Source organism: Oncorhynchus mykiss, chromosome 15 (genome assembly GCF_013265735.2).
Source record: "Oncorhynchus mykiss isolate Arlee chromosome 15, USDA_OmykA_1.1, whole genome shotgun sequence".
In the NCBI taxonomy this organism is placed as follows: domain Eukaryota; kingdom Metazoa; phylum Chordata; class Actinopteri; order Salmoniformes; family Salmonidae; genus Oncorhynchus; species Oncorhynchus mykiss.
Window position 1 is genome coordinate 44,814,151 of NC_048579.1, and position 22,107 is coordinate 44,836,257.

General features: G+C 45.0%; 1 protein-coding gene across 6 annotated transcripts in view; it reads left to right on the top strand.

The window, feature by feature from the left end:
- Nucleotides 1-22,107, top strand: part of LOC110490127 (Krueppel-like factor 8) — a 112,755-nt gene that overhangs the window by 78,391 nt on the left and 12,257 nt on the right. For 3 of the 6 annotated variants that reach the window (XM_036944432.1, XM_036944427.1, XM_036944431.1), the window contains exons 3-5: nt 8,118-8,432; nt 9,582-9,819; nt 18,012-18,123. In XM_036944432.1, coding sequence (XP_036800327.1) covers nt 8,118-8,432; nt 9,582-9,819; nt 18,012-18,123 — 665 coding nt within the window. The remainder of the gene's footprint in view (nt 1-8,117; nt 8,433-9,581; nt 9,820-18,011; nt 18,124-22,107) is intronic. The other 3 variants (XM_036944428.1, XM_036944429.1, XM_036944430.1) reach the window with 3 other exon arrangements.

Here is a 22,107-nt window from a genome sequence, read left to right on the forward strand (position 1 = left end):
GTCTCATCTCCAGCTCTCTCATTCTATCGTTCTCTCAATCTCTTTCTCTCCTCCCTTTATCTCTCTGTGGTGATAGTGGGGGCTGCGGTGCGGGGCTGGAGGCTTAGCTTTTATAGAAGTGCACAGAGCTAGATAGAGGTCTATATATAAAGTAGTGCTGGGAGGGCAGCCTACGAGGATAGAGAAGGAGGTGGATCACTCAGAGACCGTACAGGGAGAGAGATGGAGGCTGCAGGGAAAGGATAGATACTTAGCTCAAAGTACAAGGATATAGAGGCAGAGGCTGATGATGGAGGTCAAGCTGTTAGTCATTGCTGAGAGAATACAGGGTTAGAGACTGGTAGAAAGTCACTCAGTATAGAGTACAGAGAGAATACAGGGTTAGAGACTGATAGAAAGTCACTCAGTATAGAGTACAGAGAATACAGGGTTAGAGACTGATAGAAAATCACTCAGTATAGAGTACAGAGAGAATACAGGGTTAGAGACTGATAGAAAGTCACTCAGTATAGAGTACAGAGAGGATACAGGGTTAGAGACTGATAGAAAGTCACTCAGTATAGAGTACAGAGAGGATACAGGGTTAGAGACTGATAGAAAGTCACTCAGTATAGAGTACAGAGGATACAGGGTTAGAGACTGATAGAAAGTCACTCAGTATAGAGTACAGAGAATACAGGGTAAGAGACTGATAGAAAATCACTCAGTATAGAGTACAGATGGAATACAGGGTTAGAGACTGATAGAAAGTCACTCAGTATAGAGTACAGAGGATACAGGGTTAGAGACTGATAGAAAGTCACTCAGTATAGAGTACAGAGAATACAGGGTTAGAGACTGATAGAAAGTCACTCAGTATAGAGTACAGAGAGAATACAGGGTTAGAGACTGATAGAAAGTCACTCAGTATAGAGTACAGAGAGGATACAGGGTTAGAGACTGATAGAAAGTCACTCAGTATAGAGTACAGACAATACAGGGTTAAAGACTGATAGAAAGTCACTCAGTATAAAGAGAGAATACAGGGTTAGAGACTGATAGAAAGTCACTCAGTATAGAGTACAGATAGAATACAGGGTTAGAGACTGATAGAAAGTCACTCAGTATAGAGTACAGAGAATACAGGGTTAGAGACCGGTAGAAAGTCACTCAGTATAGAGTACAGAGAATACAGGGTTAGAGACTGGTAGGAAGTCACTCAGTATAGAGTACAGAGAGAATACAGGGTTAGAGACTGATATAAAGTCACTCTGTATAAAGAGAGAATACAGGGTTAGAGACTGATAGAAAGTCTCTCAGTATAGAGTACAGAGAATACAGGGTTAGAGACTGATAGAAAGTCACTCTGTATAAAGAGAGAATACAGGGTTAGAGACTGATAGAAAATCACTCAGTATAGAGTACAGAGAATACAGGGTTAGAGACTGATAGAAAGTCACTCAGTATAGAGTACAGAGAATACAGGGTTAGAGACTGATAGAAAGTCACTCAGTAAAAAGTACAGAGAGAATACAGGGTTAGAGACTGATAGAAAGTCACTCAGTATAGAGTACAGAGAGAATACAGGGTTAGAGACTGATAGAAAGTCACTCAGTATAGAGTACAGAGAGAATACAGGGTTAGAGACTGATAGAAAGTCACTCAGTATAGAGTACAGAGAATACAGGGTTAGAGACTGATAGAAAGTCACTCAGTATAAAGAGAGAATACAGGGTTAGAGACTGATAGAAAGTCACTCAGTATAGAGTACAGAGAATACAGGGTTAGAGACTGATAGAAAGTCACTCAGTATAGAGTACAGAGAGAATACAGGGTTAGAGACTGATAGAAAGTCACTCAGTATAGAGTACAGAGGATACAGGGTTAGAGACTGATAGAAAGTCACTCAGTATAGAGTACAGAGAGAATACAGGGTTAGAGACTGATAGAAAGTCACTCAGTATAGAGTACAGAGAGAATACAGGGTTAGAGACTGATAGAAAGTCACTCAGTATAGAGTACAGAGGATACAGGGTTAGAGACTGATAGAAAGTCACTCAGTATAGAGTACAGAGAGAATACAGGGTTAGAGACTGATAGAAAGTCACTCAGTATAGAGTACAGAGAGAATACAGGGTTAGAGACTGATAGAAAGTCACTCAGTATAGAGTACAGAGAATACAGGGTTAGAGACTGATAGAAAGTCACTCAGTATAGAGTACAGAGAGAATACAGGGTTAGAGACTGATAGAAAGTCACTCAGTATAGAGTACAGAGAGAATACAGGGTTAGAGACTGATAGAAAGTCACTCAGTATAGAGTACAGAGGATACAGGGTTAGAGACTGATAGAAAGTCACTCAGTATAAAGAGAGAATACAGGGTTAGAGACTGATAGAAAGTCACTCAGTATAGAGTACAGAGAATACAGGGTTAGAGACTGATAGAAAGTCACTCAGTATAGAGTACAGAGAATACAGGGTTAGAGACTGATAGAAAGTCACTCAGTATAGAGTACAGAGAGAATACAGGGTTAGAGACTGATAGAAAGTCACTCAGTAATAGAGTACAGAGAGAATACAGGGTTAGAGACTGATAGAAAGTCACTCAGTAATAGAGTACAGAGAATACAGGGTTAGAGACTGATAGAAAGTCACTCAGTATAGAGTACAGAGAGAATACAGGGTTAGAGACTGATAGAAAGTCACTCAGTATAGAGTACAGAGAGAATACAGGGTTAGAGACTGATAGAAAGTCACTCAGTATAGAGTACAGAGAGAATACAGGGTTAGAGACTGATAGAAAGTCACTCAGTATAGAGTACAGAGAGAATACAGGGTTAGAGACTGATAGAAAGTCACTCAGTATAGAGTACAGAGAGAATACAGGGTTAGAGACTGATAGAAAGTCACTCAGTATAGAGTACAGAGGATACAGGGTTAGAGACTGATAGAAAGTCACTCAGTATAAAGAGAGAATACAGGGTTAGAGACTGATAGAAAGTCACTCAGTATAGAGTACAGAGAATACAGGGTTAGAGACTGATAGAAAGTCACTCCGTATAGAGTACAGAGAGAATACAGGGTTAGAGACTGATAGAAAGTCACTCAGTATAGAGTACAGAGAGAATACAGGGTTAGAGACTGATAGAAAGTCACTCAGTATAGAGTACAGAGAGAATACAGGGTTAGAGACTGATAGAAAGTCACTCAGTAATAGAGTACAGAGAGAATACAGGGTTAGAGACTGATAGAAAGTCACTCAGTATAGAGTACAGAGAATACAGGGTTAGACTGATAGAAAGTCACTCAGTATAGAGTACAGAGAATACAGGGTTAGAGACTGATAGAAAGTCACTCAGTATAGAGTACAGAGAATACAGGGTTAGAGACTGGTAGAAAGTCACTCAGTATAGAGTACAGAGAATACAGGGTTAGAGACTGATAGAAAGTCACTCAGTATAGAGTACAGAGAATACAGGGTTAGAGACTGATAGAAAGTCACTCAGTATAGAGTACAGAGAGATACTCAGGATCTCTGAGTGTTCAGTGGTGTAGTAGTAAAAGTAGGTGCAGAGAACACTTCATTGCTGCCCTCCATGTCTTTGTACTTACAGTACTTCTCCCATTCGCTAGGCCTGTTGCAACCACACTCCAGCCTCAGGATCTCCATGGCATTGTCTTCTCTTTGAGACCAAGCCTTCGCTCTGGCACAGACGTCAGTTCAACGTCTCTTCAACGTCATTTCAAAGAAATAACGTGGAAACAACGTTTATTCAACCAGTGTGACCCCAGTGGTTTGCTTGAGTTAGATGTTATAACCTATTGTTGCCTAACTTCTGACACCACTTTCTGTGTGTGATGTGGCCAACTTTGTCTCTCAGTGTTGGTGAGCTCTCCACCGCTCATACAGTCACTGGGTTTGTCCAAAATGGCACCCTATTTCCTATATGCTGCACTACTTTACACCAGAGCCCTTATGCACTATATAGGGCCTGAAAACTCAACTCTGGACCTCGGAGCAAGTTTCACTGTTTTGATAAATTCTTCCCTTCTAATCAGGCACTTATTTAGACACCAGGTGGGTGTAATTAATTAACAGGTTAATTAATTAACAGAAAACCAGCAGGCTTCGGACCTCGTAGGGTAAATGTTGAATGCCCCTGAAATAGGGAATAGGGTGCCATTTGTTAGTGTGTAGTAGGAACAGGGTGTAATTTGTTATCTGATTTTCAGGAGCATTGTTTTAAATGTTTTAGCTGAGAATATTGTCTGTGTATTTGTATTTATTATGGATACCCATTAGCAGACTCTTCCTGGGGTCTGGCAAAATTAAGGCAGTTGTACAATTTTTACATTATAATACATTCGTAACACACTAAGTGTGCCCTCTGGCCCCTACTCCACTACCACATATCTACAACACACAATCTATGTGTACATGTGTATAGTGCGTATGTTATCATGTGTGTGTGTATACATGTGTCTGTGCCTAAGTTTGTGTTACTTCACAGTCCCTGCCGTTCCATAAGGTGTGTATCTGTTTAAATCTGATTCTACTGCTGCATCAGTTACCTGATGTGGAATAGAGTTCAATATAGTCATGGCTCTATGTAGTACTGTGCACCTCCCATAGTCTGTTCTGGACTTGGGGACTGTGAAGAGACCTCTGGTGGCATGTGTTGTGTGGTATGGTGGGTGTTTGAGCTGTGTGCTAGTAGTTTAAACAGACAGCTCGGTGCGTTCAGCATGTCAACACTGATTACAAACCAAGTAGTGAGGAAGTCAATCTCTCTTCTACTTTGAGCCAGGAGAGAATGACATGTATGTGTCTCAATGCCCTTCCAAATGTAGACCATTGTGAAGAGGATATGGGAGAGAGATGGCTAGAAAGAAAGCGAGAGAACGTGATCTGGAGGGAAGGTGTGGGGGACAAACAGACTAGCATGAGAGGATGCGGTGAAAGCAGAGAGGGAGGGAAAAAGGAGGAGAGGGAGGAAGGGAGTGGAAGCAGAGACAGGGAGGGAAAGAGGAGGAGAGGGAGGAAGGGAGTGGAAGCAGAGACAGGGAGGGAAAGAGGAGGAGAGGGAGGAAGGGAGTGGAAGCAGAGACATGGAGGGAAAGAGGAGGAGAGGGAGGAAGGGAGTGGAAGCAGGGACAGGGAGGAAAAGAGGAAGGGAGTGGAAGCAAAGACAGGGAGGAAAAGAGGAGGAGAGGGAGGAAGGGAGTGGAAGCAAAGACAGGGAGGGAAAGAGGAGGAGAGGGAGGAAGGGAGTAGAAGCAGAGGCAGGGAGGGAAAGAGGAGGAGAGGGAGGAAGGGAGTGGAAGCAGAGACGGGGAGGGAAAGAGGAGGAGAGGGAGGAAGGGAGTGGAAGCAGAGACAGGGAGGAAAAGAGGAAGGGAGTGGAAGCAGAGACAGGGAGGGAAAGAGGAGGAGAGGGAGAAAGGGAGTGGAAGCAGAGGCAGGGAGGGAAAGAGGAGGAGAGGGAGGAAGGGAGTGGAAGCAGAGACGGGGAGGGAAATAGGAGGAGAGGGAGGAAGGGAGTGAAAGCAGAGACAGGGAGGGAAAGAGGAGGAGAGGGAGGAAGGGAGTGGAAGCAGAGACAGGGAGTGGAAGCAGAGACAGGGAGGGAAAGAGGAGGAGAGGGAGGAAGGGAGTGGAAGCAGAGACAGGGAGGAAAAGAGGAAGGGAGTGGAAGCAGAGACAGGGAGGGAAAGAGGAGAAGAGGGAGGAAGGGAGTAGAAGCAGAGGCAGGGAGGGAAAGAGGAGGAGAGGGAGGAAGGGAGTGGAAGCAGAGACAGGGAGGGAAAGAGGAGGAGAGGGAGGAAGGGAGTGGAAGCAGAGACAGGGAGGGAAAGAGGAGGAGAGGGAGGAAGGGAGTGGAAGCAGAGACAGGGAGGAAAAGAGGAAGGGAGTGGAAGCAGAGACAGGGAGGGAAAGAGGAGGAGAGGGAGGAAGGGAGGAAGGGAGTGGAAGCAGAGACAGGGAGGGAAAGAGGAGGAGAGGGAGGAAGGGAGTGGAAGCAGAGGCAGGGAGGGAAAGAGGAGGAGAGGGAGGAAGGGAGTGGAAGCAGAGACAGGGAGGGAAAGAGGAGGAGAGGGAGGAAGGGAGTGGAAGCAGAGACAGGGAGGGAAAGAGGAGGAGAGGGAGGAAGGGAGTGGAAGCAGAGACAGGGAGGAAAAGAGGAAGGGAGTGGAAGCAGAGACAGGGAGGGAAAGAGGAGGAGAGGGAGGAAGGGAGTGGAAGCAGAGACAGGGAGGAAAAGAGGAAGGGAGTGGAAGCAGAGACAGGGAGGGAAAGAGGAGGAGAGGGAGGAACGGAGTAGAAGCAGAGGCAGGGAGGGAAAGAGGAGGAGAGGGAGGAAGGGAGTGGAAGCAGAGACTGGGAGGGAGAGAGGAGGAGAGGGAGGAAGGGAGTGGGTAGGCGTGAAGATAGAATGAGGGGAAAAAATTGTCAGCTGATACCTCCCAGTTTCCATGACAACCAGAGGCCTTTCCCACCCACTCTCCTTTTCTCTCTCGCTCGCTCTCTCTCGCTCTGCCACCTTCGGCCTCTCTCACTTTGCCACCCTCGCTCTTTCTCTCTCTGCCACCCTCGCTCTCTCTCTGCCACTCTCTCTCTCTCTGCCACTCTCTCTCTCTCTGCCACCCTCTCTCTCTCTCTCTCTGCCACTCTCGCTCTCTCTCTCTGCCACTCTCGCTCTCTCTCTCTGCCACTCTCGCTCTCTCTCTCTCGCTGCCACCCTCGCTCTCTCTCTCTCTGCCACCCTCGCTCTCTCTCTCTCTGCCACCCTCGCTCTCTCTCTCTCTGCCACCCTCGCTCTCTCTCTCTGCCACCCTCGCTCTCTCTCTCTCTGCCACCCTCGCTCTCTCTCTCTCTCTGCCACCCTCGCTCTCTCTCGCTCTGCCACCTTCGGCCTCTCTCACTTTGCCACCCTCGCTCTCTCTCGATCTGCCTCCCTCGCTCTCTCTCACTCTGCCACCCTCGCTCTCTCACTCTGCCACGCTCTCTCTCACTCTTACTCTGCCACCCTCGCTCTCTCTCACTCTGCCACCCTTTCTCTCTCTCTCTCTCTCTCTCTCTCTCTCTCTCTCTCTCTCTCTCTCTCTCTCTCTCTCTCTCTCTCTCTCTCTCTTTCCTTTTCCCAACAACATGTATCCTAACCTCCTATGTTATGTACACTGACTGACCTCCTTCCCTCTCTGGGTCCACCTGTGTCCACTCTCTAAGTGTGGTTATGTAGGCTAGGAGAGTTTGGGTAGTGGGTTTAGCCCATCATCCCTATAGCCATCTCTCACTGAATACTGAACCAGACAACCCAAAAGCAGGAATTGTGTGTTTGTCTTGAAATGACTTCAGTAATGATGAACTCATACCCATCATTCATCTCACATGCACTGAGGCTCAGTGTCTGTGTACAGTCACTAACAAACCCCTGCCTTTTCTTGTGCGTGTGTGCATGGTGGCGGTTGTGTCAGCGTGGGCGAGTGTAGGTATGTGCATGCCTGCCCCCCTGGGCTGGGCGTATGCCTGAGCACTGGGTCATGCTCTGCTCCAGGCTGGATAGGGATGTTGTGTTCTGCTCTATGCTTAGTGCTCTCTGCTCTGTATGCTGTAGCTGGGTGCACTCTGTGCCTCAGTGCAGGGCTTGGCCGGGGCTAGGCAGGGCAGGGCAGCTCTCTCCTGGCAGCGTGCCATCTTTAGGCCTGCTGCTCTGCTCTCCACCTCCCAGCCCCACCTCTCCCTCTCAGCTCCCAGGGCCCCACACAGCAGCCATTGTTCCCCTACCCAGCTTTGCTCTGCTCTGCTCTGTTTGTGCAGCCAGAGAGTACAGCTGAGCTGAGCCAAGGGAGAGCAGTGTGTGTGTGTGTGTGTGTGTGTGTGTGTGTGTGTGTGTGTGTGTGTGTGTGTGTGTATGTATGTGGAGGAAAATCATGTGCTGATCATCTCTCTTCTTTCCTTCTTTCTCTTCCTTTTTCTCACTATTCATCTCACTTCTTTCTCCTTGACTCTGTCAATCATTCTTCTTAATATCTCTCTACCCTCTCTTTCTTTCCTCTCTTTCTCTCCAACCCTCCCTCACGCCCATCCCCTCCCTCTCCTCCTCTCTCTCATATCCTCTTCCCTCTCTCTCTCTAGCAGGCTGAAGTGGGTGAGGAGTTTCCCCAGCCTACAGACCTGAAGATCAAGACAGAGAAGACCCAACCTGAGTCTCCCCCTCCCCTCTGCACAGCCACAGACATGACCATAGACACAACCACAACAGACACACAAGACGACTCCTCCCGCCCCTCAGAGGACCAGACAGAACCTGTCGACCTGTCACTTGGCAAGCCACGCCCCTCCCTGCCCGTTTCTACACCGTCCACCACAGCCAACCCCGCCCCCAGCTCCGTGGCGCCGCCCACACTGTCGGCAAACCACATCCCTACGGTAACCATTCTAGACACCATGGTAACCACGCCAGTTATTAAGCCAGTCGGCTCGTTAGCTAGCTCCTCTTTTGGAATGATGGGTAGTCGTGTCTGTTGGCTGAAAAGTGAAATCACTCACACAAATTAGGGCCTGCCAAAAATGTGTCTTATGTAGTAACTTAGTTTACAATGTTTTTTATTTTGACAGGCTCTGTCTTTCAGTTTAACAATTGTTTTTTATTTTTCTATTTAACCTTTTTATTTTACTCGGCAAGTCAGTTAAAGAACAAATTCGAATTTACAACGACGGCCTACCTCATACTGACATGCTCTTTATTTTCTTCTCAGCTTAGCTGTTGACTCAATGTCTGTCTAAAATGGCACCCTATTTCCCTTTCTGGTCAAAAGTAGTGCACTTTGTCAGGGTTTCCCAAACTTTTTCACTCAGGCATTGGACCCCACCCCGGACGTGCCATGTCTGTTTCTATGGGGACAAGCACTGTTCATGACACAAACTGTTCACACCCCTCTTGTTGGTGGAGAGAACATTTTGCTGGTTTCAAGCTTAATTCCCACAATTCTACACATTATTCTACACAATTATTACCGTTTAATGTGGCATGAACACAACCAGTTATGATATTTTAATCTGATTGTCAAACACTCCAAAATAATTCCAACATCCAAACTGCATGTATACTCGTGCCATCTGATTCATGGAAATAGACATCTGTTATAAAACACCATAGTGTGCTGAATGACATTCAGTGATTTCTATTGATTAGGCCTACATGAATTGATGCGTCTTGTTGACAAATCGCCCTTTTTAGTAGCCTGAAGTTGGAATACCTAAAATGGGTATACAATTTAGAGACCCCACCAAAGTTTGACTTTTGTTGGATTTAGGGGGGCTGAGCCCCCTGGCTCCCCTGTAATTCGCAACATGGAGTGACTCAAACCCTACAACAAAAAGTTGCCGGCATGGGCAAGTTGATCTGGACATTTCTGACAAGTTCTACCTCTCCGAGGTCTGTAATGACTGACACGACAAGAGGAACTGATGATGTACTACCCAGTTTGGGAAACACTGCACTATATAGGGAATCTGGTGCCATTTCAGACAGTACTGCTCCCCCCCCCTGTATACCCACCTTAACACCCTGCTCTCCTCCATCCCTCCCTCCTCCAGATGCTCTCTCCCGGGTCCATCCTAGCATCCACCCAGGGGGCAGGCGGTCAGCAGATCCTGCATGTCATCCACACCATCCCGTCGGTCAACATGCCCAGTAAGATGGGCCAGCTGCAGACCATCCCCGTGGTGGTCCAGTCTCTGCCCTTGGTCTACACCACCATGCCCACGGACGGGGTGGCCACCGCTGCCATCACAGTGCCCCTCATCGGGAGCGACGGGCGCTCTGAGGGATCCGGTGAGTCCGAGGGAAAGGGAGGGAAGGATATGTTCCGTTTTGTTGAGATGAAGCTATTCCCTAGAGCATAGAAATGGTGAGGCTGAAACAATTACAACATGAACGTCGTAAGTGCAACCTTGTGAAATAAGTGTTGAAATGAAAGCTTCAAAGTTGGAGAAATTATAATTGAGTTCTCTCTGGTCACGTCCGTCCTCTTCTTCTCCCTATACACACTCTCTTCTCTCCGATTTCTCTCACTTAAAGTTCATCTATTATGTTGACAAACGATTGTTTGACTAACGAGTTGACTAACGATTGAAATACATGTCGTCAATGATTGAAGGCAGGCGAGATCAGGTGGGACCATTCTAGCCAATGAGAGGGCAGATACACAACAGGCCCAACTAAGACATTTTTCTTAAAGTTGCCAAAATGCCACATGCATCCACTTACAGCGCATTCAGAAAGTATTCAGACCCCTTTACTTTTTCCCCATTTTGTTACGTTACACCCTTATTCTAAAATAAAAATGTTTTTTAATGTTTTAAAGGTCTCATCAATCTACGCACAATACCCCACAAAGCGAAAACAGTTTGTTTTAAAAAAAACATTGCAACTATATTAAACATAAAAAACAGATACCTTGTTTGCACATGTATTCAGACCCTTCGTTATGAGACTCGATATTGAGCTCAGGTGCATCCTGTTTTCATTGATCATCCTTGTGATGTTTCTACAACTTGATCGGAGTCCACCTGTGCTAAAAAATGTTGATTGGACATGATTTGGAAAGGCACACGCATGTCTATATAAGGTCCCGCAGTTGACAGTGCATGTCAGAGCAAAAACCAAGCCTTGAGGTCGAAGGAATTGTCCGTAGAGCTCCGAGACAGGATTGTGTTGAGGCACAGCTCTGGGGAAGGATACCAAAAAATGTCTGCAGCATTGAAGGTCCCCAAGAACACAGTGGCCTCCACCAAGACTCTTCTTAGAGCTGGCCGCCTGGCCAAACTGAGCAAGATGGGCCTTGGTCAGGGATGTGACCAAGAGTTTCTCTGTGGAGCTGGGAGAACCTTCCAGAAGGACATCCATCTCTGCAGCACTCCACCAATCAGGCTTTTATATTAGAGTGGCCAGATGGAAGCCACTCCTCAGTGAATGGCACATGACAGCCCGCTTGGAGTTTGCCAAAGGACACATAAAGAACTCTCAGACCATGCAAAACAAGATTCTCTAGTCTGATGAAACCAAGATTGAACTCTTTAGCCTGAATGCCAAGCGTCACGTCTGGAGGAAACCTGGCACCATCCCTACAGTAAAGTATGGAGGTGGCAGCATCATGCTGTGGGGATGTTTTTCAGCGGCAGGGACTGGGAGACTAGTCAGGATCGAGGGAAAGATGAACGGAGCAAAGTACAGAGATATCCTTGATGAAAACCTGCTCCAGAGTGCTCAGGACCTCAGATTGGGGTGAAGGTTCACTTTCCATCAGGACAACGACCCTAAGAACACAGCTAAGACAACACAGGAGTGACTCTGAATATCCTTGAGTGGCCCAGCCAGAAACTGGATTTGAACCCGATCGAACATCTCTGGATAGACCTGAAAATAGCTGTGCGGCGACGCTCCCCATCCAATCTGACAGAGCTTGAGGATCTACAGAGTGGAATGGGAGAAACTCCCCAAGTACTGGTGTGCCAAGCTTGTAGCGTCATACCCAAGAAGACTTGAGGCTGTAATCACTGCCAAAGGTCATTCAACAAAGTAGAGTAAAGGGTCTGAATACTTATGGAAGTATCATATTTCAGTTTTTTATTTTTAATACATTTGCAAAATGTTCTAAACCTAAACCCCCAAATGTTGTTTTGTCATTATGGGGTATTGTGTGTAGATTGATGGGGGGGGACAATTGAATCCATTTTAGAATAAGGCTGTAAAGTCATTTATTTTGGGAAAAGTCAAGGGGTCTGAATACTTTCTGAATGCACTGTATGTCAGTACATTTGTAACAGCCTAAACCTTACGGAACTTCTATTCGATCAAATAAGCCTCGCGTAATTCGACACTCTCTCATAGACCTCTATACAAAAAATGGCTTATCGCACACCAGCAGATTTTGGGCGGAGTAAATCCTCTCACTAACACACAGTTTCTCTCCCCTGCTCTTTATCTTCGTCACTTTATCTCATCATCTCGGTCTCTTGACCTCTTGAACAGTATCCTCCTCGCAAGCAAATACGTCTCTCGAGTCTCGTCCATGCTAACTCTCTTTAAACCATACTGGCTTATCTTCACACACACACACACAGACACACGCATGAGCTCTTTCTCTCGCTCTATCACAGACACACACACAGTAGTTGTATGTCATTGTCATGGACTTTCTCCTTCTCTCTTTCCCTCTCTTTCAGTCACTGTTTCTCTTTCACCCCCGCCACGCTCTCTCCCACTGGCACGGCCCCGTATTGTCTTTCTAAGGATCCCTCTTCACACGTGCGCACACACACGTTAATGATGCACTGCATATACAGACTGACATGTTAATTCATAAGCAGAGCTCTCCGGATAGTACAGTATGTCTCTTCCTGAGGAGTCAATCTGTGTCCCAAAGATTACATTATTCCCTATTTGGGGCGTTCTACGGAAGTGGTGCAAATCTGTATTCTGCTTTTCCCAAGCTTTCAGCACACATGTCTTAATACATACAAGAGTGTGCATAGCTGTCGTCAAGGCAAAGGATGGCTACTTTGAAGAATCTCAAATATAAAATATATTTTGATTTGTTTAACACTTTTTTTGGTTACTACATGATTCCATATGTGTTATTTCATAGTTTTGATGTCTTCACTATTGTTTACAATGTAGAAAATAGTCCAAATGAAGAAAAACCCTGGAATGAGTAGGTGTCCATACTTTTGACTGATACTGCATGTCAGGTAGACACTTCTCACACACTTTGTTTGTATTGCATATTTGAAATCTTTACCCGAATTTCTTACCACCTCACGAAATGTGTCCCTATCGAAAGAAAAGTTGCAGTGAAGGGAGAACCATGCCTAGTATTCTATATAGTATAGTATCTATTACAGGTTTATTTTACAACATGTATTTTCAAAACCTTTACATTTCCTTTAGAGAAATAAAACCTCTATTGTTCTCTGTGAAATGTTCAACGTTGATTGTATGAATCTGAAACTTGTAACATAATTTGCGTGGCTTGTCAAGGGTCCGGAACTAATAATTCTACTAATTTGTGCACTGCAAATTGACAACAACTAAGCCCCAAAATAAATTGTATTTGAAAATGATATCTTGATTACATTGATACACGATCACATATGTCAATTTGTATTATTTGTGGGAATAGTTGGGAACAGATTTCCTAAAATAAGCCAATTTTTTTGCTGAATTCCTGGTGATTTTAGTCTTTTTAAATTTTTTTACCAAAAACTAAACCCCCCCCCCCCAAAAAAAATAAAAAAACGTTACTAAAAACTTTAGCGTGCCAAAATAAATCTGACTTACCTACTAGTTAAATAAATGTTACATTTAGTTGCTGACCCCTGCAGTAAAATCTAGTAAAGACCAGTAGAGCAGGATACAATAGAGCACAGTACAGAAGTGCAAGGTTTCCCAAACTCGGTCCTGGTGACCCCCCTGGTTGCACATGTAGTTTTCATTACTCAGCGGATTCAAATAACCAACTCATCATCAGGCTTTGATTATTTCAATCAGCTGTGTAGTGCTAGGGCAAACACCAAAATATGTACCCAGGAGGGGCCCCAGGACCCAGTTTGGGAAATCCTGCAGTACAGTACAGTAAAGCACAGTAATAATGGCACAGATACAAAGATGAAAATAAGAGATGTACATCTGTCCAAATGAAAGATTATATCAGTGGAGGCTGCTGAGGGGTTGAATGGTTCGTAATATTGGCCGGAACGGAGCTATTGGAATGACATCGAACACCTGGAAACCATGTGTTTGAATTATTTGATAACATTCCACTGATTCCGCTCTAGTCAATACCACGAACCCGTCCTCCACAAATAAGGTGCCGCCTACCTCCTACTGTGTACATCACAGCAAACTTATATAGGTAACTACCTAAATAAAGGAAACATTTTGTTTAAATGAGGGATGCAAAGTATATTCAAAGCAGGTGCTTCCACACAGGTGTGGTTCCTGAGTTAATTAAGCAATTAACATCAATTTGTGCATAGGATCATGTATAAAAATGCACAGTTGCCCATTGGTGACGATGGCTATTCTTCGAAAGAGGGGTCTCAAAGAGGCATAGGGGGTTTAAAGTGTGTGTGTGTGTGACCAGAACTTAATCCAATTGAACACTTATAAGAGATTTTGGAGTGGTGCCTTAGACAGCGTTTTCCATCACCAAAACACCAAATTATAGAATTTCTTGTGGAAGAATGGTGTCGCATCTAGGGCTGTTGCGGTGACCGTGGCGTTCACGAGTCATGAAGGCAGTCAAATTCCACATGAGCATTTAGTTAAGGTAATTAGGTTTCTCCAAGCTCTGATGCTGCTGATGGTCCTTAATAGTCTACCAAACTTGTTAACTGCCTGGTACTCAAACACTCTATTGCCCCTCTAATCACTCTGACATCAATGGAAATGTAATGGAAAATCTAATCAAACACTCCATGAAAGCCCATGAATTCATGTTGCGCAACATTTCTATAGGCTATGCAATTGCGAGGGAAAACACAGTGATGGCCTCTATTTAAAAGAGGAGGATCCCATCAGCTTTCTATAGGCTGGGACTACTAAATGTATTTCTCAACTTTCCTAATATTAAGCACACTGCTTCACTTTACGACGGAGTGTGAAAATGAAAATAAACCACAGGAAAAGCATCCTTGATTCGCTATTTAAGTGCATAGATGACATGTATTTTTTCCGCTGCCCATATTTAATATATATAAAGACAAGATTCAATCAAGAACAGTCTGATGGGTGACGATATTAGCCTATCACGCTTGAATGATACATTATCACTTGTGAATGATGCCCAGAATAGGAAACAATGCCTTTTTTTTGCAACTTAGTGTCACACCTCATGTAGTCTAGTCCATAGTCCTATATGTTTTAATAAGGTTTGTATCACACCTCATGTAGTCTAGTGCATAGTCCTATATGTTTTAATAAGGTTTGTATCACACCTCATGTAGCCTAGTCCATAGTCCTATATGTTTTAATAAGGTTAGTATCACACCTCATGTAGTCTAGTCCATAGTCCTATATGTTTTAATAAGGTTTTATCACACCTCATGTAGTCCATAGTCCTACATGTTATAATAAGGTTTGTATCACACCTCATGTAGTCTAGTGCATAGTCCTATATGTTTTAATAAGGTTTGTATCACACCTCATGTAGTCTAGTCCATAGTCCTATATGTTTTAATAAGGTTTGTATCACACCTCATGTAGTCTAGTCCATAGTCCTAAATGTTGTAATAAGGTTTGTATCACAACTAAAGTGGCCAAATAACCTCTTTTAAAATCAATCTGCTTTACTGAAGGTGTGTAGAGCCAAACTAGCATATATAAGGAGCGTGTGAGTTTCGAGTTTGGGGAAGATAATTTTCACCATAAAAATGCACATTTCTAGTAAAAGCATACCATGCAAAAATGCATTTGTGGTCACTTTTGATTAGAGGTTGACTGATTTATGATTTTTCAACACCAATACCCATTATTAGAGAACCAAAAAAAGCCTGTACTGATTACTCTGACGTTTTTATATATTTATTTGTAATAATGACAAGTACAACAATACTGAACGAACACTTTTATTTTAACTTAATATAATGCATAAATAAAATCTATTTAGTCTCAAATAAATAATGAAACATGTTCAATTTGGTTTAAATAATGCAAAAACACAGTGTTGGAGAAGAAAGTAAAAGTGCAATATGTGCCATGTAAAAAAGCTAACATTTAAGTTCCTTGCTCAGAACATGAGAACATTTGAAAGCTGGTGGTTCCTTTTAACATGAGTCTTCAATATTCCCAGGTAAGAAGTTTTAGGTTGTAGTTATTATCGCAATTATAGGACTATTTCCCTCTATACCATTTGTATTTCATTAACCTTTGACTGTTGGATGTTCTTATAGGCACTTTAGTATTGCCAGGCTAATCTCGGGAGTTGATAGGCTTGAAGTCATAAACAGCGCTGTGCTTCAAGCATTGCTAAGAGCTGCCGGCAAACGCAGGAAAGTGCTGTTTGAATGAATGCTTACGAGCCTGCTGCTGCCCACCACCGCTCAGACTGCTCTATCAAATCATACACTTAAATATGCAGAATAGCAAATTCTATATGCCATTCTGTTCTTCTGAAATAAACTACATTTTCATGATATCATGTTCTTTAGACCTGTCTAAAAGAAATAATGGATTTGTGAAAGCGTTGGCTATATTACATGGCTTTATTAGACTTTTTAAAATGTAGCTGTTCCAAAGGTCTGCATCGGTGGAAGCCTGGAGATGCTTAATTTGTTTATGTTAATTAACGGTCAATTACCGCAAGACCAACAGTTATTTGCTTGACAATCGCCGGCTGACTAAATTTCGTGACGGCCATAGCCCTAGTCGCATCCCTCCAATGGAATACCAGACACTTGTAAAATCTATGCCAAAGCGCATTGAAGCTGTTCTGGTGGCTCGTGATGGCCCAACGCCCTATTAAGACACTCTGTTGGTGTGTCCTTTTATTTTGGCAGTTACCTGTACTTTAGTCCCAAAACCGTACTTTACATATTTCTTGATAAATTAGATGTTCGGTAGTGACATTAAAAAAAATTTTTTTTATTATCCATGAAGATTTACTAACTTGCTCACCATTTTCTCCAAAATGTTTGCAGACTGACTACTCACCATGAGGCCATGCTGGAGAGGGGTGCAATCCCTTGCCATGTCTGTTTCTATGGGGACAAGCACTGTTCATGACACAAACTGTTCACACCCCTCTTGTTTGGCGGAGAGATAATTTTACAGGTTTTAAAGCAAGTTTTCTTGCAATTCTATACATTTTGCCATGTCTAACGTGTATTCATGTCAATATTTCCAAATTGCACCATGTGCGTTATACTATTACAACTTTCAAGAGTAAGTTGAAAGCCGGACTGAGTTCCTTACATGAAATCAATTTATTTTATTTTTATTTCACGGGAGAGAGGGTGGGGCACGGGAGAGAGGGTGGGGCACGGGAGAGAGGGTGGGGCACGGGAGAGAGGGGGCGCACGGGAGAGAGGGTGGAGCACGGGAGAGAGGGTGGAGCACGGGAGAGAGGGTGGAGCACGGGAGAGAGGGTGGGGCACGGGAGAGAGGTTGGGGCACGGGAGAGAGGGTGGGGCACGGGAGAGAGGGTGGAGCACGGGAGAGAGGGTGGGGCACGGGAGAGAGGGTGGGGCACGGGAGAGAGGGTGGAGCACGGGAGAGAGGGTAGAGCACTGGAGAGAGGGTAGAGCACTGGAGAGAGGGTGGAGCACGGGAGAGAGGGTGGAGCACTGGAGAGAGGGTGGAGTACGGGAGAGAGGGTGGGGCACGGGAGAGAGGGTGGGGCACGGGAGAGAGGGTGGGGCACGGGAGAGAGGGTGGGGCACGGGAGAGAGGGGTGGAGTACGGAGAAGAGTGTGGAGTACGGAGGGAGGGACTTTTAGAAGGGGGAAGTGTTCTAGAAGAGAGGAGGTGGGTCGTTTTGCCTTTGAATAAGGTGGGTTTCAGGGGTATTAGGGTTAACAGGTGGTGGGTTATCCCAACGTACAAAGGACAGTTATTTACCCCCATCCGAACCCCATCATCACAAACAACCCTCACCCTCACTCATCCTCAGGCAAGATAACCTTTAAACAGTGCACTCACCACATTCTGACCCACTAAAGGAGAAGGGAGAGGGGGGTTCACAAATACAATCAGCAGCCTCCGCAGCACAGCCAACCATACCTAAGTATAATGAGGAATTCTCTCACACCCAAATAGAAATTAAAATGAGCTCAGCTGGGATGTCTTGACTTACCTTTTGTGTTGCCAAGTACTGTGTTTTAATGCTGGATTTAAGTTGCTAACCCCTGTTGTTTGTCTTTCTCTATTTATACCCATCTTTCTTCCTCTCTCTCTTTCTTCCCTCGCTCTTCATCTTCATCTCTCTCCCTCCCCCCCTTTCTCTGTCTACCCTTTCCTCCCTACAGTGCGTATCAAGCCTGGCTCGGCGTCCCCAGTGGAGTACCAGAGTGACAGTGATGTGGAGAGTGGGACAGAGTCGGGCTCAGCTTCCTTCAGTACACCGGGACTGGACACAGGGTGAGTGTCAGATAATGGAAGGTGGTGGTATAGGCCTGGACACAGGGTTGGTGGTACTGTAGGCTTCCTTCTTTGGACACAGGGTGAGTGTTAAGGCTTCCGCATGCTTCCCAGCCAAAAGAGTTCGGAAACAGTTTGTGCATCTATTATGACAACATTTTGTGACGTTTTTGTTAGTTTTGGACTTCGGCAAGGGTCTTTTCAGCTGTTCGGGCACACCGTTTTTTTTCTCGGTAGCCGAAGTCTACGCCCCCTTGTCGGCGATTGGTCAACAGTATGGATTCTTCAATGAAGTGCCTGTTGTCATTCAACAAGAGACTTGTACTCATGCACATTTTTCCACTTGAGAAATACTGCACCAAACATCTTAGTCAGATGCAAAATTGCGCAACTAAGTATCTCCTCTGCAAAAATGTATGACAGATTTCTCGAGTTATCATAGATAAATCTGGCTCCTGGCTACGGCGTCTCAAAATGGACAAACGTTTTTTTTCAAGCGAAGGTCTTTTAAGGGAACGAGCTCGGCAAGCGCCAGCCGAACGAACTGAAGCAGGCTGACGCCTTCAGAGGATGGAGGCTGGGTGATACATTGTTTGTTTTTTTCATCAATGTACGAGAACAATACTTATTTCAGAAGATATCTTGCATGATTTGTGGGTAGTTGAGTAGTCCTGTCATACACTGCCTTCATAAAGTATTCAAACCCCTTGACTTATTCCACATTTTGTTGTTACAGCCTGAATTCAAATTGGATTCAATATATTTTTTCTCTCACCCATCTACACACAATACCCCATAGTGACAAAGTGAAAACATATTTGTAGAAATGTTTGCATATGTATTGAAATACAGGGCCTCCCGAGTGGCGCAGCATCGCAGTGCTCGAGGCGTCACTACAGACACGGGTTTGATCCCAGGCATGTGCCTTTTTCTCGGGGGGGGGGGGCTTCCGTCTGGCCACTCTCCCATAAAACCCAATTTGGTGAAGTGCTACAGAGACTGTTGTCCCGTCTCAGCCAAGGAACTCTGTAGTTCTGTCAGAGTGGTCGTTGGGTTCTTGGTCACCACCTCTTGCCCAGTTGCTCAGTTTGGTTGGACGGCCAGCTCTAGACAGTCTGGGTAGTTCCATCCTTTTTCCATTTCCCACTGTGCTCTTGGAAAATTGCAACACCCCCTAGATTTTTTATTTTATTTTCCCTTTATTTAACCAGGTAGGCTAGTTGAGAACAAGTTCTCATTTACAACTGCGACCTGGCCAAGATAAAGCATAGCAGTGTGAACAGACAACAACACAGAGTTACACATGGAGTAAACAATAAACAAGTCAATAACACAGTAGAAAAAAAAGAGTCTATATACATTGTGTGCAAAAGGCATGAGGAGGCAGGCGAATAATTACAATTTAGCAGATTCACATTGGAGTGATAAATGATCAGATGAACATGTGCAAGTAGAGATACTGGTGTGCAAAAGAGCAGAAAAGTAAATAAATAAAAACAGTATGGGGATGAGGTAGGTAAATTGGGTGGGCTATTTACAGATGGACTATGTACAGCTGCAGCGATCGTTTAGCTGCTCAGATAGCAGATGTTTAAAGTTGGTGAGGGAAATAAAAGTCTCCAACTTCAGCGATTTTTGCAATTCATTCCAGTCACAGGTAGCAGAGAACTGGAAGGAAAGGCGGCCAAATGAGGTGTTGGCTTTAGGGATGATCAGTGAGATACACCTGCTGGAGCGCATGCCACGGGTGGGTGTTGCCATCGTGACCAGTGAACTGAGATCAGGCAGAGCTTTACCTAGCATGGACTTGTAGATGACCTGGAGCCAGTGGGTCTGGCGACGAATATGTAGCGAGGGCCAGCCGACTAGAGCATACAGGTCGCAGTGGTGTTTGGTATAAGGTGCTTTAGTAACAAAACGGATCTAGTTTGCTGAGTAGAGTATTGGAAGCTATTTTGTAGATGACATCGCCGAAGTCGAGGATCGGTAGGATAGTCAGTTTTACTAGGGTAAGTTTGGCGGCGTGAGTGAAGGAGGCTTTGTTGCGAAATAGAAAGCCGACTCTAGATTTGATTTTGGATTAGAGATGTTTGATATGAGTCTGGAAGGAGAGTTTACAGTCTAGCCAGACACCTAGGTACTTATAGATGTCAACATATTCTAGGTCGTAACCATCCAGGGTGGTGATGCTAGTCGGGCGTGCGGGTGCAGGCAGCGAACGGTTGAAAAGCATGCATTTGGTTTTACTAGCGTTTAAGAGCAGTTGGAGGCCACGGAAAGAGTGTTGTATGGCATTGAAGCTCGTTTGGAGGTTAGATAGCACTGTGTCCAAGGACAGGCCGGAAGTATATAGAATGGTGTCGTCTACGTAGAGGTGGATCAGGGAATCGTCCGCAGCAAGAGCAACATCATTGATATATACAGAGAAAAGAATCGGCCGAGAATTGAACCCTGTGGCACCCCCATAGAGACTGCCAGAGGACCGGACAACATGCCCTCCGATTTGACACACTGAACTCTGTCTGCAAAGTAGTTGGTGAACCAGGTAAGGCAGTCATTAGAAAAACCGAGGCTGCCGATAAGAATATGGTGATTGACAGAGTCGAAAGCCTTGGCCAGGTCGATGAAGACGGCTGCACAGTACTGTCTTTTATCGATGGCGGTTATGATATCGTTTAGTACCTTGAGCGTGGCTGAGGTGCATCCGTGACCGGCTCGGAAACCAGATTGCACAGCGGAGAAGGTACGGTGGGATTCGAGATGGTCAGTGATCTGTTTGTTGACTTGGCTTTCGAAGACCTTAGATAGGCAGGGCAGGATGGATATAGGTCTGTAACAGTTTGGGTCCAGGGTGTCTCCCCCTTTGAAGAGGGGGATGACCGCGGCAGCTTTCCAATCCTTGGGGATCTCAGACGATACAAAAGAGAGGTTGAACAGGCTGGTAATAGGGGTTGCGACAATGGCGGCGGATAGTTTCAGAAATAGAGGGTCCAGACTGATTTGTATGGGTCCAGGTTTTGCAGCTCTTTCAGAACATCTGCTATCTGGATTTGGGTAAAGGAGAAGCTGGGAAGGCTTGGGCGAGTAGCTGCGGGGGGGGCCGAGCTGTTGGCCGAGGTTGGAGTTGCCAGGAGGAAGGCATGGCCAGCTGTTGAGAAATGCTTGTTGAAGTTTTCGATTAACATGGATTTATCAGTGGTGACCGTGTTACCTAGCCTCAGTGCAGTGGGCAGCTGGGAGGAGGTGCTCTTGTTCTCCATGGACTTTACTGTGTCCCAGAACTTTTTGGAGTTAGAGCTACAGGATGCAAATTTCTGCTTGAAAAAGCTGGCCTTTGCTTTCCTGACTGACTGCGTGTATTGGTTCCTGACTTCCCTGAACAGTTGCATATCGCGGGGACTATTCGATGCTATTGCAGTCCGCCACAGGATGTTTTTGTGCTGTAGTGAACCAAGGGCTATATCTGTTCTTAGTTCTGCATTTTTTGAACGGAGCATGCTTATCTAAGATGGTGAGGAAGTTACTTTTAAAGAATGACCAGGCATCCTCAACTGACGGGATGAGGTCAATAACCTTCCAGGATACCCGGGCCAGGTCGATTAGAAAGGCCTGCTCGCAGAAGTGTTTTAGGGAGCGTTTGACAGTGATGAGGATCACTCATCTCAAGGATGATCAAAGGAAATTGGATGCACCTGAGCTCAATTTGGAATGTGTGAATACTTATGTAAATGAGACATTTTTGTGTTTAATTTTCAATGAATGTTTTTTTTAAAAGCTGTAAAAGCATGTCTTCACTACTTGGTATTGGCAGGTCCTCCCATAAGGAAAACAATATATTTAATCCATTTGAATTCAGGATGTAACACAACAAAATGTGGAATAAGTCAAGGGGTATGAATACTTTCTTAAGGCACTGTAGGAGTAGAGTGATACAGGGAGAGTGTTTTGCAGGACTGGTGTTGAGTGTATTAGAGAAAAGTGATA